The sequence below is a fragment of the Caenorhabditis briggsae genome, assembly GCF_000004555.2.
Source record: "Caenorhabditis briggsae complete genome, chrIII, whole genome shotgun sequence".
NCBI classification, from domain to species: Eukaryota; Metazoa; Nematoda; class Chromadorea; order Rhabditida; family Rhabditidae; genus Caenorhabditis; species Caenorhabditis briggsae.
In genome coordinates this window covers 6737934-6756902 of record NC_013490.2, presented here as the reverse complement: position 1 = coordinate 6756902, position 18969 = coordinate 6737934, and the positions used below count along the sequence as shown (strand labels likewise).

At 38.8% G+C, this 18969-nt stretch overlaps 6 protein-coding genes across 6 annotated transcripts in view; 4 read left to right on the top strand and 2 right to left on the bottom strand.

The window, feature by feature from the left end:
- Cbr-dcn-1 lies at positions 1-1625 on the bottom strand (the record flags this gene model as incomplete). The annotated part of the gene is made up of 5 exons (XM_002642098.1): positions 1-414; positions 482-757; positions 808-963; positions 1317-1403; positions 1455-1625. 5 exons carry the CDS (start codon positions 1623-1625, stop codon positions 1-3), a joined length of 1104 nt encoding a protein of 367 aa, XP_002642144.1.
- Positions 1626-2879: 1254 nt separating this feature from the next.
- On the top strand, positions 2880-8864 carry Cbr-evl-14 (the record flags this gene model as incomplete). The annotated part of the gene is made up of 20 exons (XM_002642099.1): positions 2880-2963; positions 3009-3221; positions 3268-3360; positions 3406-3771; positions 3819-4085; positions 4134-4350; positions 4398-4543; positions 4587-4930; positions 4983-5259; positions 5308-5424; positions 5473-5782; positions 5830-5945; positions 5997-6391; positions 6438-6623; positions 6673-7005; positions 7054-7204; positions 7256-7660; positions 7706-8272; positions 8330-8752; positions 8802-8864. The coding sequence occupies 20 exons, from the start codon at positions 2880-2882 to the stop codon at positions 8862-8864; spliced, it is 5073 nt and encodes a 1690-aa protein (XP_002642145.1).
- A 1844-nt stretch (positions 8865-10708) lies between these two features.
- Positions 10709-11809, top strand: CBG18099 (the record flags this gene model as incomplete). The annotated part of the gene is made up of 4 exons (XM_002642100.2): positions 10709-10736; positions 10786-10995; positions 11046-11719; positions 11762-11809. 4 exons carry the CDS (start codon positions 10709-10711, stop codon positions 11807-11809), a joined length of 960 nt encoding a protein of 319 aa, XP_002642146.2.
- A 1818-nt stretch (positions 11810-13627) lies between these two features.
- Positions 13628-14469, top strand: CBG25973 (the record flags this gene model as incomplete). The annotated part of the gene is made up of 2 exons (XM_045243925.1): positions 13628-13762; positions 13951-14469. 2 exons carry the CDS (start codon positions 13628-13630, stop codon positions 14467-14469), a joined length of 654 nt encoding a protein of 217 aa, XP_045100062.1.
- A 1429-nt stretch (positions 14470-15898) lies between these two features.
- Positions 15899-16591, bottom strand: CBG18101 (the record flags this gene model as incomplete). Its single annotated transcript, XM_002642101.1, has 3 exons — positions 15899-16078; positions 16131-16364; positions 16418-16591. 3 exons carry the CDS (start codon positions 16589-16591, stop codon positions 15899-15901), a joined length of 588 nt encoding a protein of 195 aa, XP_002642147.1.
- An 810-nt stretch (positions 16592-17401) lies between these two features.
- CBG18102 overlaps positions 17402-18969 on the top strand; it is a gene marked incomplete at both ends in the record, with an annotated part of 3216 nt that continues 1648 nt past the window's right edge. The window contains 3 exons of the mRNA XM_002642102.2: positions 17402-17837; positions 17886-17980; positions 18025-18230. Of these exons, the coding sequence (XP_002642148.2) occupies positions 17402-17837; positions 17886-17980; positions 18025-18230 (737 nt within the window). The remainder of the gene's footprint in view (positions 17838-17885; positions 17981-18024; positions 18231-18969) is intronic.

Below are 18969 nucleotides of genomic sequence, written 5' to 3'. Positions count from 1 at the left end.
TTAATAATAGCTCTGATGTTCCATCGCATTCGAGTTCTCACGCAACGGCTTAGGATAGTTCAAGTTCTCTCGGCAGTGGTCAACGAATTGATCGATGAGAACTGGCCATGCTCCTTCCTCGTCGTAATCAGAAAGATCCTCTTTGCCGAGAACGATGAAATCCCAGAAGAGATTCCACGTATCGCGGGTAATCCACACAGATTTCACTTTCTTCGCATTTGTTGGGCCTAACTCTTCTTCCAAACGGGCGTACGCCATTCTCTCTTGGCCATAAAGGAAATCGATCCATTGAGACATCAGTGGCTTACGTGCACCGAAAATAACATCCCAGTAGCAGATAGCCATCTCGAGATCCAAACTGCGGCTTGCAGCCGACTTTCCATAATTGAATGTGAAAATGCAGAGATCACGGGTCTGCAATATCATTTCAGATGCATGTGTAACTTTGAAACTTTCAGAATAATTAATTGCTCCAACAAACCTTTGTAAGATCCGCCTTCATTCCAGCATCGAGCGCATCAATTTTCTGTTTCAGGCCTTGTATACTATCGACCTGGAGACTAGCCATTCCATTGGTGAACTCCTGAAGCGAAAATTCGCATTGCGTTTCGGCTTTGAAAACCCAAGCCAAGATGAGAACGCGTCGATCGATGGGCTCATATCCAAGATCAATCAGAAGTCGTTGCATTCCGTGTGGACCAATGCGCTCGCCCAGTCCGTCCCGTTTGTCTACATATTGAGTAAACAGCTGTATAGTCTGGAATATTATCGATCAGATACGAATTTCAGTTTAATTATCGAACATACTTTACTCTGATCCACAGTCGCGGGAGCTGAGCTCGAAAACAAATTTGGATTGTCATAGTAGAGAGTCATCGCGTATTCGATGTTCCAGTTGGCTTTTGCCAGAAAATTCAGCGATACTGGTTCAGTAGCTTGAGTCCACTGCACGAACTGGCGGAGCTGAAACAAGGGGAAATAAAAAAGTGATATCATACTGAGGAAGACTGTCTCAAAGTAAACTGTGTTATCAATTTGTTCAGCAGCGCGTTTATGAAGGCGAAAAAGACAGAAATCGTATACGTGTTGTAGAGTGAGGGCAAGAGCAGACGGTATTGATTGTGAACGATAGCAACAGAGAACGCGTCGCGTGTGCGCGGAGTTCTTCGTTTCACTTCATTCGCGAACAAAGAAGACGTTGAATGCAAGGAGCCATTTTTTATTATTAGCAACTGGTATCAACCAGCAAAAATTAGTTTCTAAAATTCGTGATCTTTCTTCGTATTGCCTAAGAAATGCATCACCAGCAAACTCACGATATTTTCGTAGTTCTTAGGACAGTTCTTAGAAAGAATTGAGCTTTGAGCTAATCCCTGAGAACTGGAGCTTGCATAAGACAAGTGCTGAAAAGATTAGGAAAATCGACAATCATCACCGGATCATCGATCAAGTACCGTAATGGGCATCACTGTTTGTGAAGAGGTCATGTTGCTAACACCGACTAGATTAGCGTTGTTTTGTGCTCTACATTTTTTAACATCATATTCTGCTTCACTCAACGTCTCTGGTGGATCCTGTTTCCTTTTACCAACCTTGGTTTTCTGGTCTGCTTTCAGGCGATTCATGTTCAATATCTGAATACTCCGGTAGAAATTGCCTGTAAGCAAACGTATATCTTCAAAACACGATCGATAATGATCAATGTGAAAGAATCAGCAAAAGGAAAAACGAAAAAGCGAAGACAGAAAAAGGCACAAGGCTGCGACTTCAACGAGAGCGCGTGCAACTAGAGAGTGGAGACGCGAGCGATTTTTAGCGAAGAACGGGTGCATCGGAGTGTCGTTTGTCGCTCTGTTTCTCTGCGTCTCCACTATTCTGTACTCCTTCTAGGAATTCTTCATAATATCGTTACCGCTTTTGAACTTGATACCGACGAAAAAATACAGGTTTCAGTGTAAATTAAGTTTCCAATTATATGTCAAGATTCAAGAGACCAATTCTCAAAAAGTATTATTTTTCAACATCACTTTCTGTTTAAAACCCACACAGTATTTTTTCAAGCCTCCCTTTAAATATACAGTAACTCAATTGTGATAAATCTTGAAATATTTAATTTTTCAATTCTTCACCGGTGTTTTAAAGGTGGTCTACGGAGAAATTTTTTATTGCATCAAAATGTGCAGAAAAGCATGTACTGCCTATTCAATTTTTTTTGCTCGTTTTCACTAGCATGTACTGCCTATTTAACTTTTTTTGCTCGTTTTCACAGTTTTTTCAAGTTTTCCGATGTATCTGAGGCCGTATGCAAGAAAGTGGAAAACCATTTTCCGGTGTTTGGAAAATGGTTTTTTGATAGTTTGGAGAGAATTTTCACAGTGCTTATATTCACTTTTAGTCATTGTTCAGCCCAGAATCCATTTTCAAATGGAAAAAAATCTGTTAAAGCTCTCAGAAAACCATTTTCCAAACACCGGAAAATGGTCTTCCACTTTCTTGCATACGGCCTCTGGAAGAAAAATTGACAAACCCTTGAAAAATCTCGAAAAAACCGAAAAAAGAGAACGAGCGAAAAAATTTCAAAAGTTTGAATTCGCGCGCTTTTACTTACCGGGCGGCCTAGGAAAAAGCTCGTCCCTAAGTGCTTTCAGCGTATTTTTCGATGCGTTTTTCTCGATGAAGACATTTTTTTCGAATTTTTTCTTTATTTTTATGCCAATCTGCATGCTTTTCTGCACATTTTGATGCAATAAAAAATTTCACCGTAGACCACCTTTAAACAATAAGATTGGTTCATTCTCCGCGGTTTCGCGGAATTTTCTTCAGTTCTCCGAATTTTTCTACATGTTGGTGAATGACCCCACAATTTTATTTTTTCAGTAATGGACGAAGATGTTTACTATCCTCAAGGATGCCTTCCAATCGAAAATACATTGAATGTATCACAACAAATTGAAAGACTGCGGGTAAGTTTCCCGTTTTATATATTTCCCAACGATTCAATTGTTTAGAAACTGTCTATATGCTTGCTAGACTGTAAAACTGGCGTTGACGCAGATACCGAGCCACCGAAAAGGTTTACCAAATTGTTCAAGCACCTGTCTCAGCACTGCTTTCTCAACAATTCGAACTCAGACTTTCGTCTTTACCTCTCGTTGTGCTTAGGACATATTCTTCGGATTTTCCAACCAGAGATTCCAACGCCTACCGCTGTATACTTAAAGGTTGGTTTATGGTGAACTATTTTTTTTCATAATTGGTAAATTATAGGAAGTTTATCTGCACATTTTCCGAACACTTCGCGGCTTATCAGAAATTACGACAGACAATCCAAAGTTCAAGAATTACTTTACTCTTGTTGGGGTTTGTTTATCACTTTTCCTTTAAAAATAACTGAAATTTGTTTAGGTCATCGAGAAAATCTTGAATCCCCTCAATGAAATGAGAGACGAAGATGAGATAGAAGCAATTACAGTGATCAAGTGCTTCTTCAAAGGTTTTTTAGTTCTTACTTCTGGAAAAGCATGGAAGAAAAATCTCGGAGCTGAATGTCAGAAACTAAGCAAGAATGAAGGTCCTAGTGACGCTGACCCCGTTACTGAAAGTGACGAAGATCTAGATAATGACAACAGGATGAGCCACGGTGATCAAGAAATGAACGATTCTATCATAAATAAACTGGTCAATATCGCCAAAGAAATTTTATCATCAATGGAATATGTTCCCAACGAAATTATGGATGTTATTCTTTATCAAATTACTAGTCATCAAAGAGTGGGTTTTTCGACATATACATTCAGTATTCCGATTTCAAATTTCAGACAAACTTTCCTGAAGCTCGAATGATGGCGGAGAAAGTTATTAAAGTTTGTCTTGAGAAAGAAAATCCGTCGGCTGATGAAAACGTTCTAATCCGATCGATTCGAAATGTTATTACGTCTGCTGCAAAAGAAGGGAAGCTACCAGAAGAGTTTGAGAAGTGTGGATATGATAATCGGCACAAGTTTTTCGATCTGCTCCGATATTTGCATTATATTTCGGAAAAACTAGTGGCCGGTGCCACCGAAGAACTGAAGTTTTGGTTGCAGGTAAGACCTTTGGACATATTATAGTTTTCGAGAAATTCGATATTGCAGTCCGACAATCCTCAATATCGCAAAGATGCTGTAAGAACGGTTGGATTATGCACAAAAGACAAACATTGTCAATTCGGAATGGAATCGGATGATTCCACTTGGAACGCTTTTCTCAATGCTTCAAGTGATCGGGACGAAAAAGTTCGTTATGAATTCGTGGATCAAGCCAAGAATATTCTTTTTTCGAATCACTCTCATCTTCGAGGACAAGTCATCAGTATGTTAATTTGCTTATGTAGCCATGTTTCTAGTGCTTTTTTTCAGACGCTCTTTTCCGTCTTTCAAAAGATTTGGACGATGAAGTTCGTCTTCATGTCGTTGAAATTGTCACAGATGTAGCCAAATCTAAATTGGAAGTTATCAGTGATAAATTACTGAAATTGTGTGCCGAGAGGATGAGAGACAAAAAAGTACGAAAATCTCAAATTCATATACACAATCATAAAATTTCAGCCCAAAGTTCGGAACACATCCATCAAATTGTTTATGGATCTGTATCATCATATCATGACTTCCAAGCCGGAACCATACTGCAAAGGTGTTAATGCCAGTTCATCGAATAGGATAGAAAACGCAGCTTTGCGTTACACGGAATCTGATAAAAACTGTGTTCGATTCATTCCATCAGCCGTCTTGCATGTTGCGCGAATTCCTCACAAATTTCCTGCATATACCGATTCTCGATTGCTCATCGAAAGATATATGCAGGTCTATTTCATCCCATACAAAAGTTCAGCTTCGACAAGAGTGAAGATTATGACCTCGCTTCACAGAGATTTGGACGATCTTGGAAGAATGTAATGTTATAAAATCATACGAAAACCTTTTTTTTCAAAAAAATCGTTTCAGAATGTTTGCTGATATTATTACTCGATCATCACAACTTCGTCGGGCAATGCTTGGCATTCTGAGTCAAGTGGGAAGTTCAAATGAGGTCACAGCGGATAGTTCTGCTCAGATCCAAACTCGTATCAGCAGGATTGCTCAGATCTTTCCCGAACCAGCCGCTCTTGAGAGAGTGATGAAGGGCCTTGTGAATCAAATGGCATTAGAAGAGGCAATTTTCGCCGATTTTAAGAAATTGATGGACGATCGCTTCACAACTAAAGACAATGTGGAAATCGCTGTAAGAAACCTAGGAAATGTTATTTGCTTTCAAAAATCTAATTTTCAGCTGAATATGAAAAGTAAAATTGAGAAAAAGTTGACTGGTGGAAAAAATGCTCAAACGATATTTCGGCATTTTCTGGATCGTGTCATTCCGCTGAGTTTCGATAGTCTCGCGGCAAAGGTAACATTCTAACGTTCACAACTACGATATAATTAGCGAATGCTTCAGGAACTGATCAATGTTGTTTCGGAAACGATTGCTGCCAAAATCGACAGGAAGAACTGGGCGGAGACGTGTTTCGAAAAAGATCTGGAACTGCTCAAACTGTTCAGCGATCAGTTTGCTCATGCGTTCGCCGATGAAGAAACTGTGGAACTAATCCGTGACAAAATTCTGGAGCATGATGAAGCCGTTTCTGTTGAAGTCGCACTTCAATGCTTGAGTAGGATTTTCGAAAATTCCAAGTTCCGTAAAACGTTCAATGAAGAGTCTACTCGAAAAGCGAGATGGTATTTGCTTATAAGTAAAAAACTGAAGGGTAAGTTGAAAGTGTATCTAATATGATGTTTCAACTAATTTATCCAGAGTACGTAATGCGAGAAGAACCCGAATTGCGACACAGCTGTAAACTTGCCACTCGACTCCTTGCCTCGTTCCTTGGAAAAGAGAAAGCTGTTGAATTTTTCGATGGAGAGTTTGCTGTTTGTTATCTTTTTCTTGAAAATCAATTTTAGAAAAATTTCAATTTGCAGACACTTGTCGATCGGCTTCACCTCGAAAATCCAGCGGCATCGAACAGTTTCCAAGTTCTCGCTGAAATTTCCCTTATTGATGTTCCCCACTACTTTCAACGAATTATGAAAATTATCGAATCTGAGAAAATCGGAACAATGATAATGACGTCGCCTGATCACGATGACGAGGACCCCACCCTATTTGATAACTTGGTCCATCTTGAACAACAACCATGGCCGAAGCTTACAGCAGCGAAAGTTTACGCAGCCAAGTTCACCGCAAAAGTGCTTTGCGCGATGCTTGTTCTCACAGATCCAGATCAGAAAGCAGAGATTGCAACAGCTTCTCAAAAGTTTATCGATTTACTAAGCGAAATTCTTGAAAAGAATGGAGATTTGGGTGGACAACAATGGTTCGTTTTGAAGTTAAGCTATTTTATAAAATGAATCTCTTTCCAGTGAGGCCGAGAAAGCACGTCTTCGTGTAACAGCTGCCGGATGTCTTCTCAAACTGGCGTCAGGGATTACATACAGGAGTAAAATTCGTCCACATCTTTTCAAACGAATGGCTTATATGATCACAGACGAAGCATATTGTGTTCGCTTGTATTATGCAAAACACATCAGAAAAGGCATTGGTCGAAGGTAAATCATTTCTTGATCATTAACATTAAACTATATTTGACTTTATCAGACTTCCAATCGAGTTTGCCGCTTGCTATGGATTGATCAATCTGGGATTGACAGAAGAAGACGGTGAAAACAAAATGGAAGCTTTCAAAGGGATATGCATGAATCAAGCAATTCAATCGTTTGCCGAGCGGAGCGAAGACAGAGCTAACGCGGCTAATTTACGAGGTCCTCAAAGAGCCATTTTTTGTGCTGAGACTGTGATTGCCTATGTTGTTTGGCTACTCGCGAACTACGATGGGTTGGAGAAAATCGAAAAGAATGCTGACAAGGGTGATTCAGAAGAAGTTCTTGAACAAAAAGCTGCTAATGTGAACGTGCTTGCACAGCTTCAAGAGTAAGTTTTGGGTTTTTGGTTGAGTCAGAATTATTGAAAGCGGTTTAGATCCATGTGGGTTGTGATGGACGCCTTAAAACTAGCGAAATGCAACATGCAAAAAGTATGGCTGGTTCTGGAAAAGTTGAAATCTTGTGGAGATAAACCAATGCGTTCTGAGAAAAGTCTCACATCTGTTGAATTGATTGAGCATAATAAGGTATGGGAAAAACGGAACGAGTTGAAAATGCAACACTTTGTTTTTTTTCAGAAAATATGGGCTTTGTGTGATCTCGGAATCTCCATGATGCTGTATCGTGCAAAGCTTCAAATGGAAGACCAAGACTCCAAAGATGTCGGTTTCAACCTTCAATTCTTCTATGTATGCGAAAAAAATACGTTTGATCCTTCAAATTGCTACGCACCGGATGTTCTTATCAACAGCGAGAAACAAAGGAATGGAAAACTTCCTAAAGCAGGACACATCTTCCAAGTGGCTGATATCACCGTAGTGGCTCCTCAGGAAGAACGAGGGAACGAAACTAGTGCATCGAATTCTTCAAGAAATGTTTCGAGAAGAACCGGAGCCAACACTTCAGGTGGGAAAAGGAAAGGTGTCGGAAGAGGAGGAAGAAGAAGCGGTGCATCTGTAGGAAGTGAGGACGATGAAATGAAAGTAAGTAGAAAAAGTTAGTTATAGTCAATTAGAAAACATTTTCAGTCACCACCACAGGTCAAGAAAACTAGAAGCAGACGAGGCGTTTATGATCTACCAGATGAAGAAAATGAGGATGAGTTTATTCCACCTTCAAAACGTCGTAATGCTCGGTCTTCTAATCGCGGTGGTCGTGATAAAGAAGAAGAAGTAGATAAAATGCCAGATGAATTGATTCCACCGAAACGTCGCGGTGCTCGGACTTCAAATCGTAATGTTCCTGATAAAGAGGAAGATGAAATGCCAGATGAGTTAATACCTCCAAAACGTCGTGGCGGTCGAAGTTCTGCTCGTGCTGTTCCTAATGAAGAAGAAGAGGATGAAATGCCAGATGAACTAATTCCACCGAAACGTCGCGCTGGTCCATCTCCTAAAGCGACTTCTTCAGTCAATGGAATCACATCCCAAAACGATGTCTCGCCAAAGAAGCGATCTTCTGGACGTGGATCACGAAGTAACAAGAAAGAGTCTGAAGTTGAGAGTTCAAGTTTAGAACAAGATGAAGAGAGGATTGATGACGTTTCACTCGACAACCTCGTGATTTCACCGATTTTAAATGAATCTTCTGGAAGGGTTGGTTGCTTTTCATGACATTTTATAAGATCGAAATTCAAAAAAAAAATTTTTCAGAACCGCCGAAGTGCTCGAACCATTGCTGCAACAGCCACCCTCACAGCATCCACTCCACTTGTGAATACTAAACCAAAAACTGTGAAGCGTAAAAGATCCGAAGTTTTGGTAGAAGAACAAGAAGAAGAAGAAGAGGAAGCACCTACACCGAAGAACAGAACAACTGGAAGAAATGATCCGTCAACTCCGAGAGCCAAGAAAGCTTCAGCTACCGTTGAAAAAACGAATTCTGTCAAAACGGTTTCTCCTGTGAAAAAGGCGGCAACAAAGGAAACACCGAAGACTCCGACTAGAAATTCATCTAGATCTTCGGCTAAATCTAGTGCAAAATCTCCTGAAAAACCTCCAGCTAAGAATTCGAAAACCAAAGTAACGTCTCCAAAGAAAAACAAGTATGGCATGCCTATGGAAGAAGATGATGAGGCAAGCAAAGTATGAATTCAAGTCAGATATTCAATTCGAAAATTTTCAGACTCCAACAACATCTGCTCCTTCAGTAAAATTTAGAACTTCAAGAAGACTCTCGAAAAAATAAAATAAAAGAAAACAAAAACTCAATACATTCTCTAATTTGCATTTATACTTTGTAGTACCTCCCCTTATCCATTCTTCCAATCTGCATCTCTCTTTTGTTCTCAAAGTTTCACTTTTAGAAATTTCACTCTCACCTAAAAACCCAATTCCTGCCTTTTATAGTTTTTTTCTCTCTTGTAATTGATTTATTGCGTTTTTTATATTTAAATTTTCATTATGAACCTCAAATGATTCGCTTTCCAATCCGTACCTCGTACTCTCATCTAACAACCCCCGAACTCTTGTTTTACAAGTTTTGAACATTGATAAAAAGTGAATTTCAAATATTGAACGACTTCATAAAAAGAAAGAGTAATGGATTAGGATTTCGGCGGGGCTCCAGTTGACACATCCGGGGCGATTGAGGCAACATTTCTGAAAGTTTGAATCACTTGAGGTCTTCTGCTAACAAGAATTCTTACGCCAGAGTGTCATCAGCGACTTTCGAATTTTCTGCGGGTGTTTCTTGTGGAGCAACTCTGAAAGTACAAACTAGACTACAAACTACAGATTTCAAACGTACTGAGACTGTGGACGACGAGCATCTTTCTTCGATGTCGGATTCTTTGGAGTATTCGTATCGACTAATTGAACCTGAATAAAATTTCTCTAATTTCAAAGTTTTTCATAAATTTATACTCAAGAATCGCCACTGAACTTCTTTTTTCATTTGCATTGAACAAGAGAATACGGTAGAAGGAAGAAGAAGACGATGTGAATCTGTGAAAAGTTTGCCAATTGATAAAACAAAAAATACAATTACATTCTCCCAGAGAAACCAAAAGAGGTGCATTATTATGTGAAGTGAGGAGATGATTTGAAAACCGAATTGAGGTGTTTTTCTTGTTACGAAGCTGTTGGAATGAGATCTTATCTTGGTTGGATTTCTAAAGACCTAAAATTTTGGAAAACAAGATCACGTTCTTGAATTTCAAGAGTTTCTGATTAACTCGGGTTTTACTTTAGATTGTAAACTAAACACCGTAAACACTCTAATAGAGTACCACCAAACACTCAACTTTGAGCCAATTTATCTCGGTTCCTCTGGAAGATATCAAAACGTGGTCAACTACAAAAATGTGTGTGATACTACGAACAACATTTTATGAATTGACCTTTTTTGAATATCTTCTACAGGAACCTAGATACATTAGATGAACTTGGAAAGACTTGGTGGCATTCTATTAGGGTTTGCAGCATTTCTGAATTTTTCGAATTTATTAAATTTGTCAGAATTCTCTGAGTATCACAAATTGGAAATTTTAAATTCCAGAAATCAAGAAATTTCAGAAATCAGAAAAATTCTAGTAACATGGAAATGGGGAACTTCAAAAATCAGGGACGTTCCAAGGAATTCAAAAACTACTGTAGTTCAACAGTATTAGAAGTCCGAAATTTTCAAGAAATTCCATGAGATTCTAAAATTAAGAATATTTTTTTCAGTTAACTTCTTTGATATCTTTTACAGGGTATGAGATAAATTGGATCAAACTTGAATGTTAGAGGGTCGTTCTATTAGAGGTTTTAGGGTGTTTGTAGTGATATAAATGACAGCGAAGCTAGTAGAAACCAACCAGTGATTCTGGGCTCATGTTTATTTATAAACTTTGTAACCTGGATTTGATTTTGCAATTTAGTTGCTAGTCTATTTCTCATCGTAAGACGTGTATCAATTATCAAAACAATTTCATAGTTCCCCAAAAACTTCTCCTCGATTTTATCTCTTAAATTTTGTCTATCCATTTCACATTTATTCTCTTCTGTAATTACTTTCAAATCATCCAAACGTGCGTTATACCGACGGATATGGCTTCAGCATATAAAACAATAGATGGTGAGTAGTTTCAAAATTCCCAGGATTCTTAGAAAATAAACATTTAAAGATAGCATGGCGTCTAGACTTGATATCGACGAGCTGATAGTCAAAATCCTATCAGTCGGTCATGCAGAAAAGAGTATGACCAAAACTGTCAAAGAGCAAGACTTGATGGCATTGTGCAACTTGGCGAAGAAAAGTTTTCTTCTCCAGCCGGTGATGGTTGAGGTGGAAGCGCCGATCAAAGTTTGTGGTGATGTTCATGGACAGTATTCAGGTAAAAAGAATAAACTTCTGGATCTTTCCATCATTTCATACATGTTCCAGATGTGATTCGTCTCTTCAATATCGCCCGTTTCCCTCCACATTCAAATTACATTTTTCTCGGTGACTACGTGGATCGTGGTCGTCAGAATCTTGAGTTGATCACTCTTTTCCTCTGCTACAAAATCAAATTCTTCGATCGATTCTATATGCTTCGTGGGAATCATGAATGTCCAGCTGTGAATCGAGTTTACGGATTCTACGAAGAATGTAACAAACGATATGCTAGTACCCGTTTGTGGTTGGCATTCCAGGAAGCGTTCGCCGCAATGCCATTCACTGGTCTCGTCTCGGGAAGGATTCTTTGTATGCATGGAGGATTGTCTCCTAAACTGACAAATATCGATGCTCTTCGTGAATTGCCTCGTCCAATGGATCCACCAAGTCCATCTCTTCATATCGACTTGTTATGGAGTGATCCAGATAATTCAATCACTGATTGGGCACCAAATGTTCGTGGAGTCTCCTATATTTTTGGAGCAAATGTGGTTAAACAAGCTATTGAGACATTGGGAATTGATTTAATTGCGAGAGCTCATCAAGTTGTTCAAGACGGATATGAGTTTTTTGCTGAGAAGAAACTCGTAACCATATTCTCAGCTCCTCACTATTGTGGACAATTCGACAATTCTGCTGCGATTATGAATGTGGATGAGAACTTGTTATGTACTTTTCATGTGAGTTTTAGGGAGATTCAAGTGAAAAATGTCATTTTACAGGTTCTCCGTCCAATGAGTAAGAAGACAATAACTCCATCAATGCATTGAACTACTTTTTTGTAAAATAAATGTTCTGCTCTTTTGTGTTATTGTACATTGTTCCGGTGGTCGTGGCCGAAGGTCCCACACTGACAACTAAAGTAACCTAAAAATATGTTTATTTTCCTATTTTCTTATCTTGGTTGAATGAAAAAGCACAAAAATCGAAAAAAAAACCGGTAAATAACACTTTTTCAGGATACGGTTGTTTGGGACTTTCGGCCTGACCACCGGCGTTTCTCTTCCACATCTCCAATTTTCGGTACCAGAATAATACTGTGAATTTCTAGAATCGGAGATTAGAAACCAAGAAGAGAATAGAAGTATACTCCTAGACAAAGAATCTGAAATTTGTACTTACAATGTCTTAACATTTTTTTCCTAGACATTATATGTACTGAAAATGGAAAAAATACAAAAGAAAAGTGACTGACAAAAATAGATACAAAATTCGAATTTTTAATGTCATAGTCAGATAGCAATGGCTTCTTTGAAATCCTAAAAATTTCTAGGGGTCTTGTTTTCAAGGAATACGCCGATTTAGGGTGCTAAGCTTATTTTTATTTGAAATCTTCAACATTTTTACCCGTTTTTGCTTAAGCCTATTTTTTGTTGGGGACTGGCATTAAATAATTATTTCTCTAGTAGAATGACAAAAAATGTAAGGTAATATAAACCAGAAATCTGGAAAAATTGAGAAAAATATAGAAAAAACGCGGAAATCTATAGAAAACTAACAAAAAACCGGTGCAAAATCGATAAATAACAAATATTTTTCTATGCGTAACATGGCTGCGTACGTTTGATCTTCAGGCAAAAAATCAGGAAAACCTTTTTTTGAACCCCCCACCCAGCTTATGAAAGATGGTGGGTGGGGGTGTATTCCAACATTTATGCCAGGGGTGTTATATTGGAATGTTTCGAGGGGCTATACTGGAATATACCCCGAATCCGTTAGGACTATATTGGGATAAATACGGAAGAAATACTTTTGACAAAAATCTGAAGATATATTTCAAGAAATGATAGTTTCAAAAAGTTGAATAATGTTGTCTAAAAATTTGGTCCTAATATTATTCTGGTACAAAAATTGGAGATATGGAAGAGAAATGGCGCTGGCCGTGGCGGAAGTTCCCACAGCGACAGCTACCGTAACCTTAAAATTTTTTATTGTCATGATTTATTTTTTCGGTTTTCACTGTCCTTCGTCCAGTTTTCCGCTACTTCTACTCATAAATATTTATTGACAACGGACGAAAATCGAGATAATGTATTCGGAAAATAAAACTACTTTTAGGTTACGGTATAGTTGTGGGATTTTTTACCAAGATTCTCGATCTCGATTTGTTTGATCCCATTGGAAAATTCGAATTTTTGAAATTCATTCCAGCAGGTATACTGTAGCTTCTCCTCAAATGTAGACCGGTCAAGCTTCGGCGAAGTAAATGAAACTTGTGAAGGTTCTTATCTTCCCTAGCTCCCACCCTGATAACGTTTGACCTTATTGATAACCTAATTTTCGTCTCCTTCCTCCTTGTTTGAGTATACATTTCTGTCTTTGTCTTACGGGGCAACCAGCCAGGCATTCTCTTATACGTCTCCTCGGCTACCGACACCACAAGACACTCCCCTTTTCTGCATCAATATTCATGTGCCAGAGAGTCTTCTCGCACCCTGCAGGCACTCAACGCGACGTACTCTTTCCACGACGGACAAGGCCCGAGAGAACTTATTGATCGACATATTCTCCATCTCTCGCCTTCTACTTGCCCCGAGAGTGCGCATATAAAAGCGCTCTCTGCCATCGCATTCGCTTATTCTGTCACAATGGTTCGCTACTGCCCATTGGGTCAGCCTGCGCTCCTTACAGGCGATTTTTACGAGAACGTCGCTCGTATTCCAGACTTCTCATGGAGTGTCCTTCTCTCGTCTAACCCAAACACTGGGTCTCACGAGAAATCCGTTGGAGGTGAGATCGTTGAGTACTTCTGGGAGCATCCACTGTTCTACGTTGCTCAATTCGCTTTTATTTCCCTCTACACTCTCATCTATGGTGCTATCGTTTACAAATGCTTCTCCTGTGTGAAACGCACCAGAAATACGCTCATGAACGTCGTCTGGGCTGCTGCATTGCTCAGTACCATGTTCAGTGCATTCCTCATCTTCTTCCGTGTCTTCTCATTCGTAAGTTTATTTATATACAATTCTTATCCTTCTTTTTCACAATATCGAAATTTCAGACAATCTTCATTTTCGCTGTCATGATCTTCTATCATCTCCTGATTCCATGCATGGTGATCCACTACGCTTGTGATGCATCTATTCGTCCATCGATGAAAGAGTACCCGAGCTTCCGCCTCCCAGGGCTCAAAGTCTTTTTCCTCCTCACCGCAGTTTTGGTTTTCTTTTTCGCCCCAGGAGTCTCGACACCGTCCGATGTGTGCCCACCGAAGATCGAACGCGTCTGTTCCGAGATCTACTTCTGGACCATCTTCCCATACTTGTTCTTCTCGTTCGCTTCCATCAAGTACCTGGTGTACGCCTGCCAAACGAAAACGTTCTATCTGCTCGAGAACAAAACCATCATCGGTGAAATCAAGGAGAAGGAAGGATTCGGATGGATCACCCACATCGACGAGGAAAAGAAACCAGTCGTTGTCTCCCAATAATGTATATCTTCTTCTGTCGGGCAAATTCCCTGTTCTCACACTTAAATTCCCCATGTATTTTTCATGTATAATCGATTCCAAATTCCCAAAAATCTCTCCACAATCTCAGAAAACCCCTTCCCTTCTCTTCCATTCTCCCCCCAATTACATTCAGATGAACTTCACTGAGTTTTCTTTTTTGGTTGAATAAATCGTATAAAACAGAACCGTTTGTTAGGGGACTTTGAAGAGAAAATAAGAGAGAAGAAAAGAACTGGGAAGGAGTACGTCTTCTCAAGAGGGACTCTTCAGGAGTATTTGCATATGCTGAAAGACTGACGTGACTTGGAAATGCGGTAGGGGGAAGATTAGAAAATGAGAGGTTTTCAAAAGAAGATCCGGCGTATTCTTTTTTGGTGCGTTTCACATAAACCGGCTTGTGGGTAGGGAGCTTTGAAAGTTGAAAGGAAAGGGAATTTTCAGGATCCGTGTGTAGATTTCAGCCGAATTGATCGCATGAGCAATGCTCATTGAACATTCCAAAGTTTGATACAGAAATTGTTGATTTTTAATGGGAGAGTTCTGGAGAAAACGGTTGCCGAAAAATGGAGCTCTTCCGAAATTTGAAAAATTTTACATAATTGAAATCAAAACTTAAATTATATATACCTAGTTGATATTTTTGACATCTACTGCATTGGATGGTCCATAGGTTACGGTAGAAATCACTGGATTTTAAACATGTTCATCCATTTCTAGATGGTTTCGCACTCAATTTATCCCTTATGTTTAAAGATGTTTCAGCGTTTGCCACATGTATTATACATCACTTATCACCCATTATCAATTGGTTGGGAAATTGCAAATGGGTCGGAATAGTGAGTGAATTTGAATTCGGCGCGTTTTGAGCGTCTCAACTATGAACAAGCGTTGATTTTTGATCTTTTAACTTTTTCAACAAGTCTATTTGACCTAGTTTTAGGTCAAATAAACTGAAACTTAGTTTCTTGAACTCCCTTCGTTTTGTGCTTCAAAATGAGTATAAACATGGCAAAATTGAGGATAGGTACCCAGATGAAAGGCGGATGAATCCTTGAAAATTAGAATCAAGCTAAATAGGTCTTTTTTACTCATTTGGAAGTTCTCAACAAGAAAAATCTAAAAAATTAAGTTTCAAATGAGGAAGACTTGAAATGGCGAAATTAGGAACACCGAAATCCAAAAATTTTCAATATAGACTTGTTTACACTCATTTTGAAGACTTGTAGATAGACTTGTTTATACTCATTTTCATCCTCCTAAATTTAAATATCCTTTGCATTTTCAAAAGAAAAAAATGGAATTCTGTTACATAAGGAGAAGACAAAAGAAAAGATCCAAAGTTATATTTATCTATAAAAAAATAGCAGTGCTTGTTCGAATAGTTCAAATATCCTTCTTTCTGTCAAAATCACTTTTTCTTCTTCTGCGATCGTTTCGTTTTATCCGATTGCTCAACTCGAAGACTGTCTACTTTGTCCAGTGTATCATCTTCATCTGACTTTTCCTGATAGAACCCAGCCTTTACTTTCTCCTTCTTGTCTTTCTCGTGATCGTTCATCTTCTTCTTTTTCTTACTTTCAGTTGGCATCTGGAATCATTTAAGGGTTAATGAGCTTTTGGTCAAAACAAGGATAACATACTTCAAACTTTGGGAATGGTTTCAGAGATCGATCTTTGGATTCCTTGCCATCAGAACCTTTTTCATCCTTTTGTCCTTCATCTTTCCCATCATCTGATCCTCTTTTTTCTCCACCTCCTCCTGCATCCTTACTTTCACCACTTGTCTTCACTTCTCCTGCTTTTGGCTCTTCATTTTTCGTTTCTTCTTTTACTGGACCCAGTGTACTCGGAGATGGATCAGTTACGGCAGGTTTCTGAAAAATGAAAAGTGTTTAAGACCTCAAAAATCAAATTTCCAACAACTCACAATAGCAGATTTGACGGCAAGAGACTCCGTGGAGGATCCTCGTTTCGACGGTGTCTGCGCTCCTCCGCCTCCAGACGCCTTCTTTTTTCCTTTACAGAGAATCCATGTTGGACAAGAGATGAGCGCAATCAGAAATGTATTCTGGACGAGAATGAGATAATCTCCGAATGACATTGCGGCAATGTTGTCCTGTTGTCACAGTGAATTGCTTTAATCAGGCGATGAAATGAACACGAATTCTTGAAAATGATTTAGATAACTCAACTTGATTGATTTTTAATTATCTCGAATAAATAAATCTAGAAACTCACGTTATGAAGAAAAAACTGGGAAAAAAGGTTTCCAGCAAAACGGTGATATCTGATAGTTTGAATAGATTCAGATTGAAATATCATTATCATCAAATGCACCATGTTCTGTAAGTTTCCTATATTATTCTGGTACAAAAAACTCGGAGCTGTGGAAGAGAAAATCTTGTGGGCGTGACCAGCGGTCCCCGTAATGAAAACTGCCATAATCCAAAATTTTTGGTCCTTTTTTCTTGTTTACTGGGACAAAAGGCGGCGAAATTTTAAGAATGGGCGGAGCTTAGGTCCGGTAGAAAAATCCTTAAAGGTGCATTCAAAAAAGCGTGTGAGTTCGTAGTTATTTATTAGCCTATTTTTTTTTGCGAAATCGAAAAAAATAGACCACAAAAAATTTTAATAAGTTACATGGTCTTTTAAATACACCTTTGCACATGGTCCTTTAAATACACCTTTGTGGATGATTTCGCTACGGGACCTAAGCCCCGCCCATCCTTGAAAGCGCATGGAAATTAGACTAGAGTAATATGAAAAAAAAGCTGCTCACTACGGTAGTTCGGCCGTGGCCTCGGCCGTCAGATTTTCTCTTCCACAGCTCCGATTTTTGCATACCAGCCTAATATCTCAAAACAAATCCATCTCAGTAAACACAATACACGAAGTGATGATTCTTTTCTCGATGTCTCTTTGTTTCATTGTTCTCTGCTCAAAAAAGAAATCTGAAAAAGATTCCAAAGTTTTGCCAAGCGATGAAAGTAGTTATGGAGGTGTGAAGAGTGATAAGAAGAAGAAAAAGAAGAAAAACAAAGTAGAACCGAAGGCAGAGGATCAAAACAATGTCCAGAAGGTACCAGATGAAAATGAGAAACTAAAAAGTGGTGAAAAATCGAAATCCAAATCGAGAAAAGTAAAGACAAAAACCACCCAAGAAGCTGATTCTTCGTCAAGGAAAAAGAAGAAATCGACGATTTCAAAGGCAACTACTTTGGAAGTTCAGAACGAAGTGAAAGCGAATACTCGATCTGGAAAAACACAGAATATTGGATTGGATGGAGATGTGATCCCAGCAGAACTCTGTGGTAAAATGGATAAGACTATAGTGGAAGTTGATAATCGTGCGTTTTCTTTGATACACTTTCTGATAAACTTTTAAATTTTTACAGCTGCTATCCATGATCGCGTTACGCGTGTTGCTGAAAGTGATTTAATTTTCGACCCCAAAGTTATAAAATACCAAGGAAATGTTGATAATGAAAAAGTTGGAACTGTGATCTGTTACTTCAAAAGTTGCATTATTTTTAGAATAAATCGGAAATTGAAGCGCTCGAAAAGGAAATGGAAGCGGCTTGTGCACAACACGAAAAACGAAACAGAAATCCCAATAAAAAATCGGAAGATTCAAAGGAATCACTGGAGAATGTTCCCGCTGATAGAAGAGTTAAGATGAAACCGGAGGCATGTCTTCTTTTTGAAACCAAAGAGCAACAGACGGAAGAAGATGAAATTCAGTAAGCAGATGAAAGTTTTCAAAAGAAGAATGGTGAATAGATCCTCATTTTTTCTGAATTTTTTCTGATAAAATGTTTTTTCCGAATTGATTTTTTTTGGGGTTTCAGAAAAAACTGTATTTTTTTGAAATTTAAAATTTCTATAATTTTCGTACATTTTAGTTTTTTGGGGATGTCGGTCTGATTTTCACAGTGATAGAGTTTAATGTGTCACTGGTTTTAACTATGCGAATTGGAAAACTTGGGAATCTGGGCGTCCCTGTTGGGACTGCTTTCTGGGCCCAGAAATCCCAGACTTGGGAACATTGAAAGCGGAATTATGAGCTGTTTGAAATTTTGATAATCTTTCTTGTAAATATTTTTAAACATGAAAAAAATTGAACATTTCGCGGCTAAAGCCTTCCATTCAGTGTGTGATTTCTGAAAATTCGAATGGGAATTTGAATTTTTTTCAATTGAAGTCGAAAATCACACCCTCTGGTTTCATGTGAGAAATGAAGTGGCCTAACTCAATATGATTTTTTTAGCCCTCCGTAGTTGATGGTCTAGATTTGGTCTAACATGCACCTGCTGAGTTTTCTAGGTCATTCACAGGTGATTCGCGAACAATCCGTTACGGACGCTCAGCGTTCGCGCGCGGTTGAAATAGGAACCGTATACGGACCGTACGCGACCCGTTTTCAGAAAACCACAGCACATTATTTCGTATTTCTCCATATTCTATCCGTTTGCGAACTCC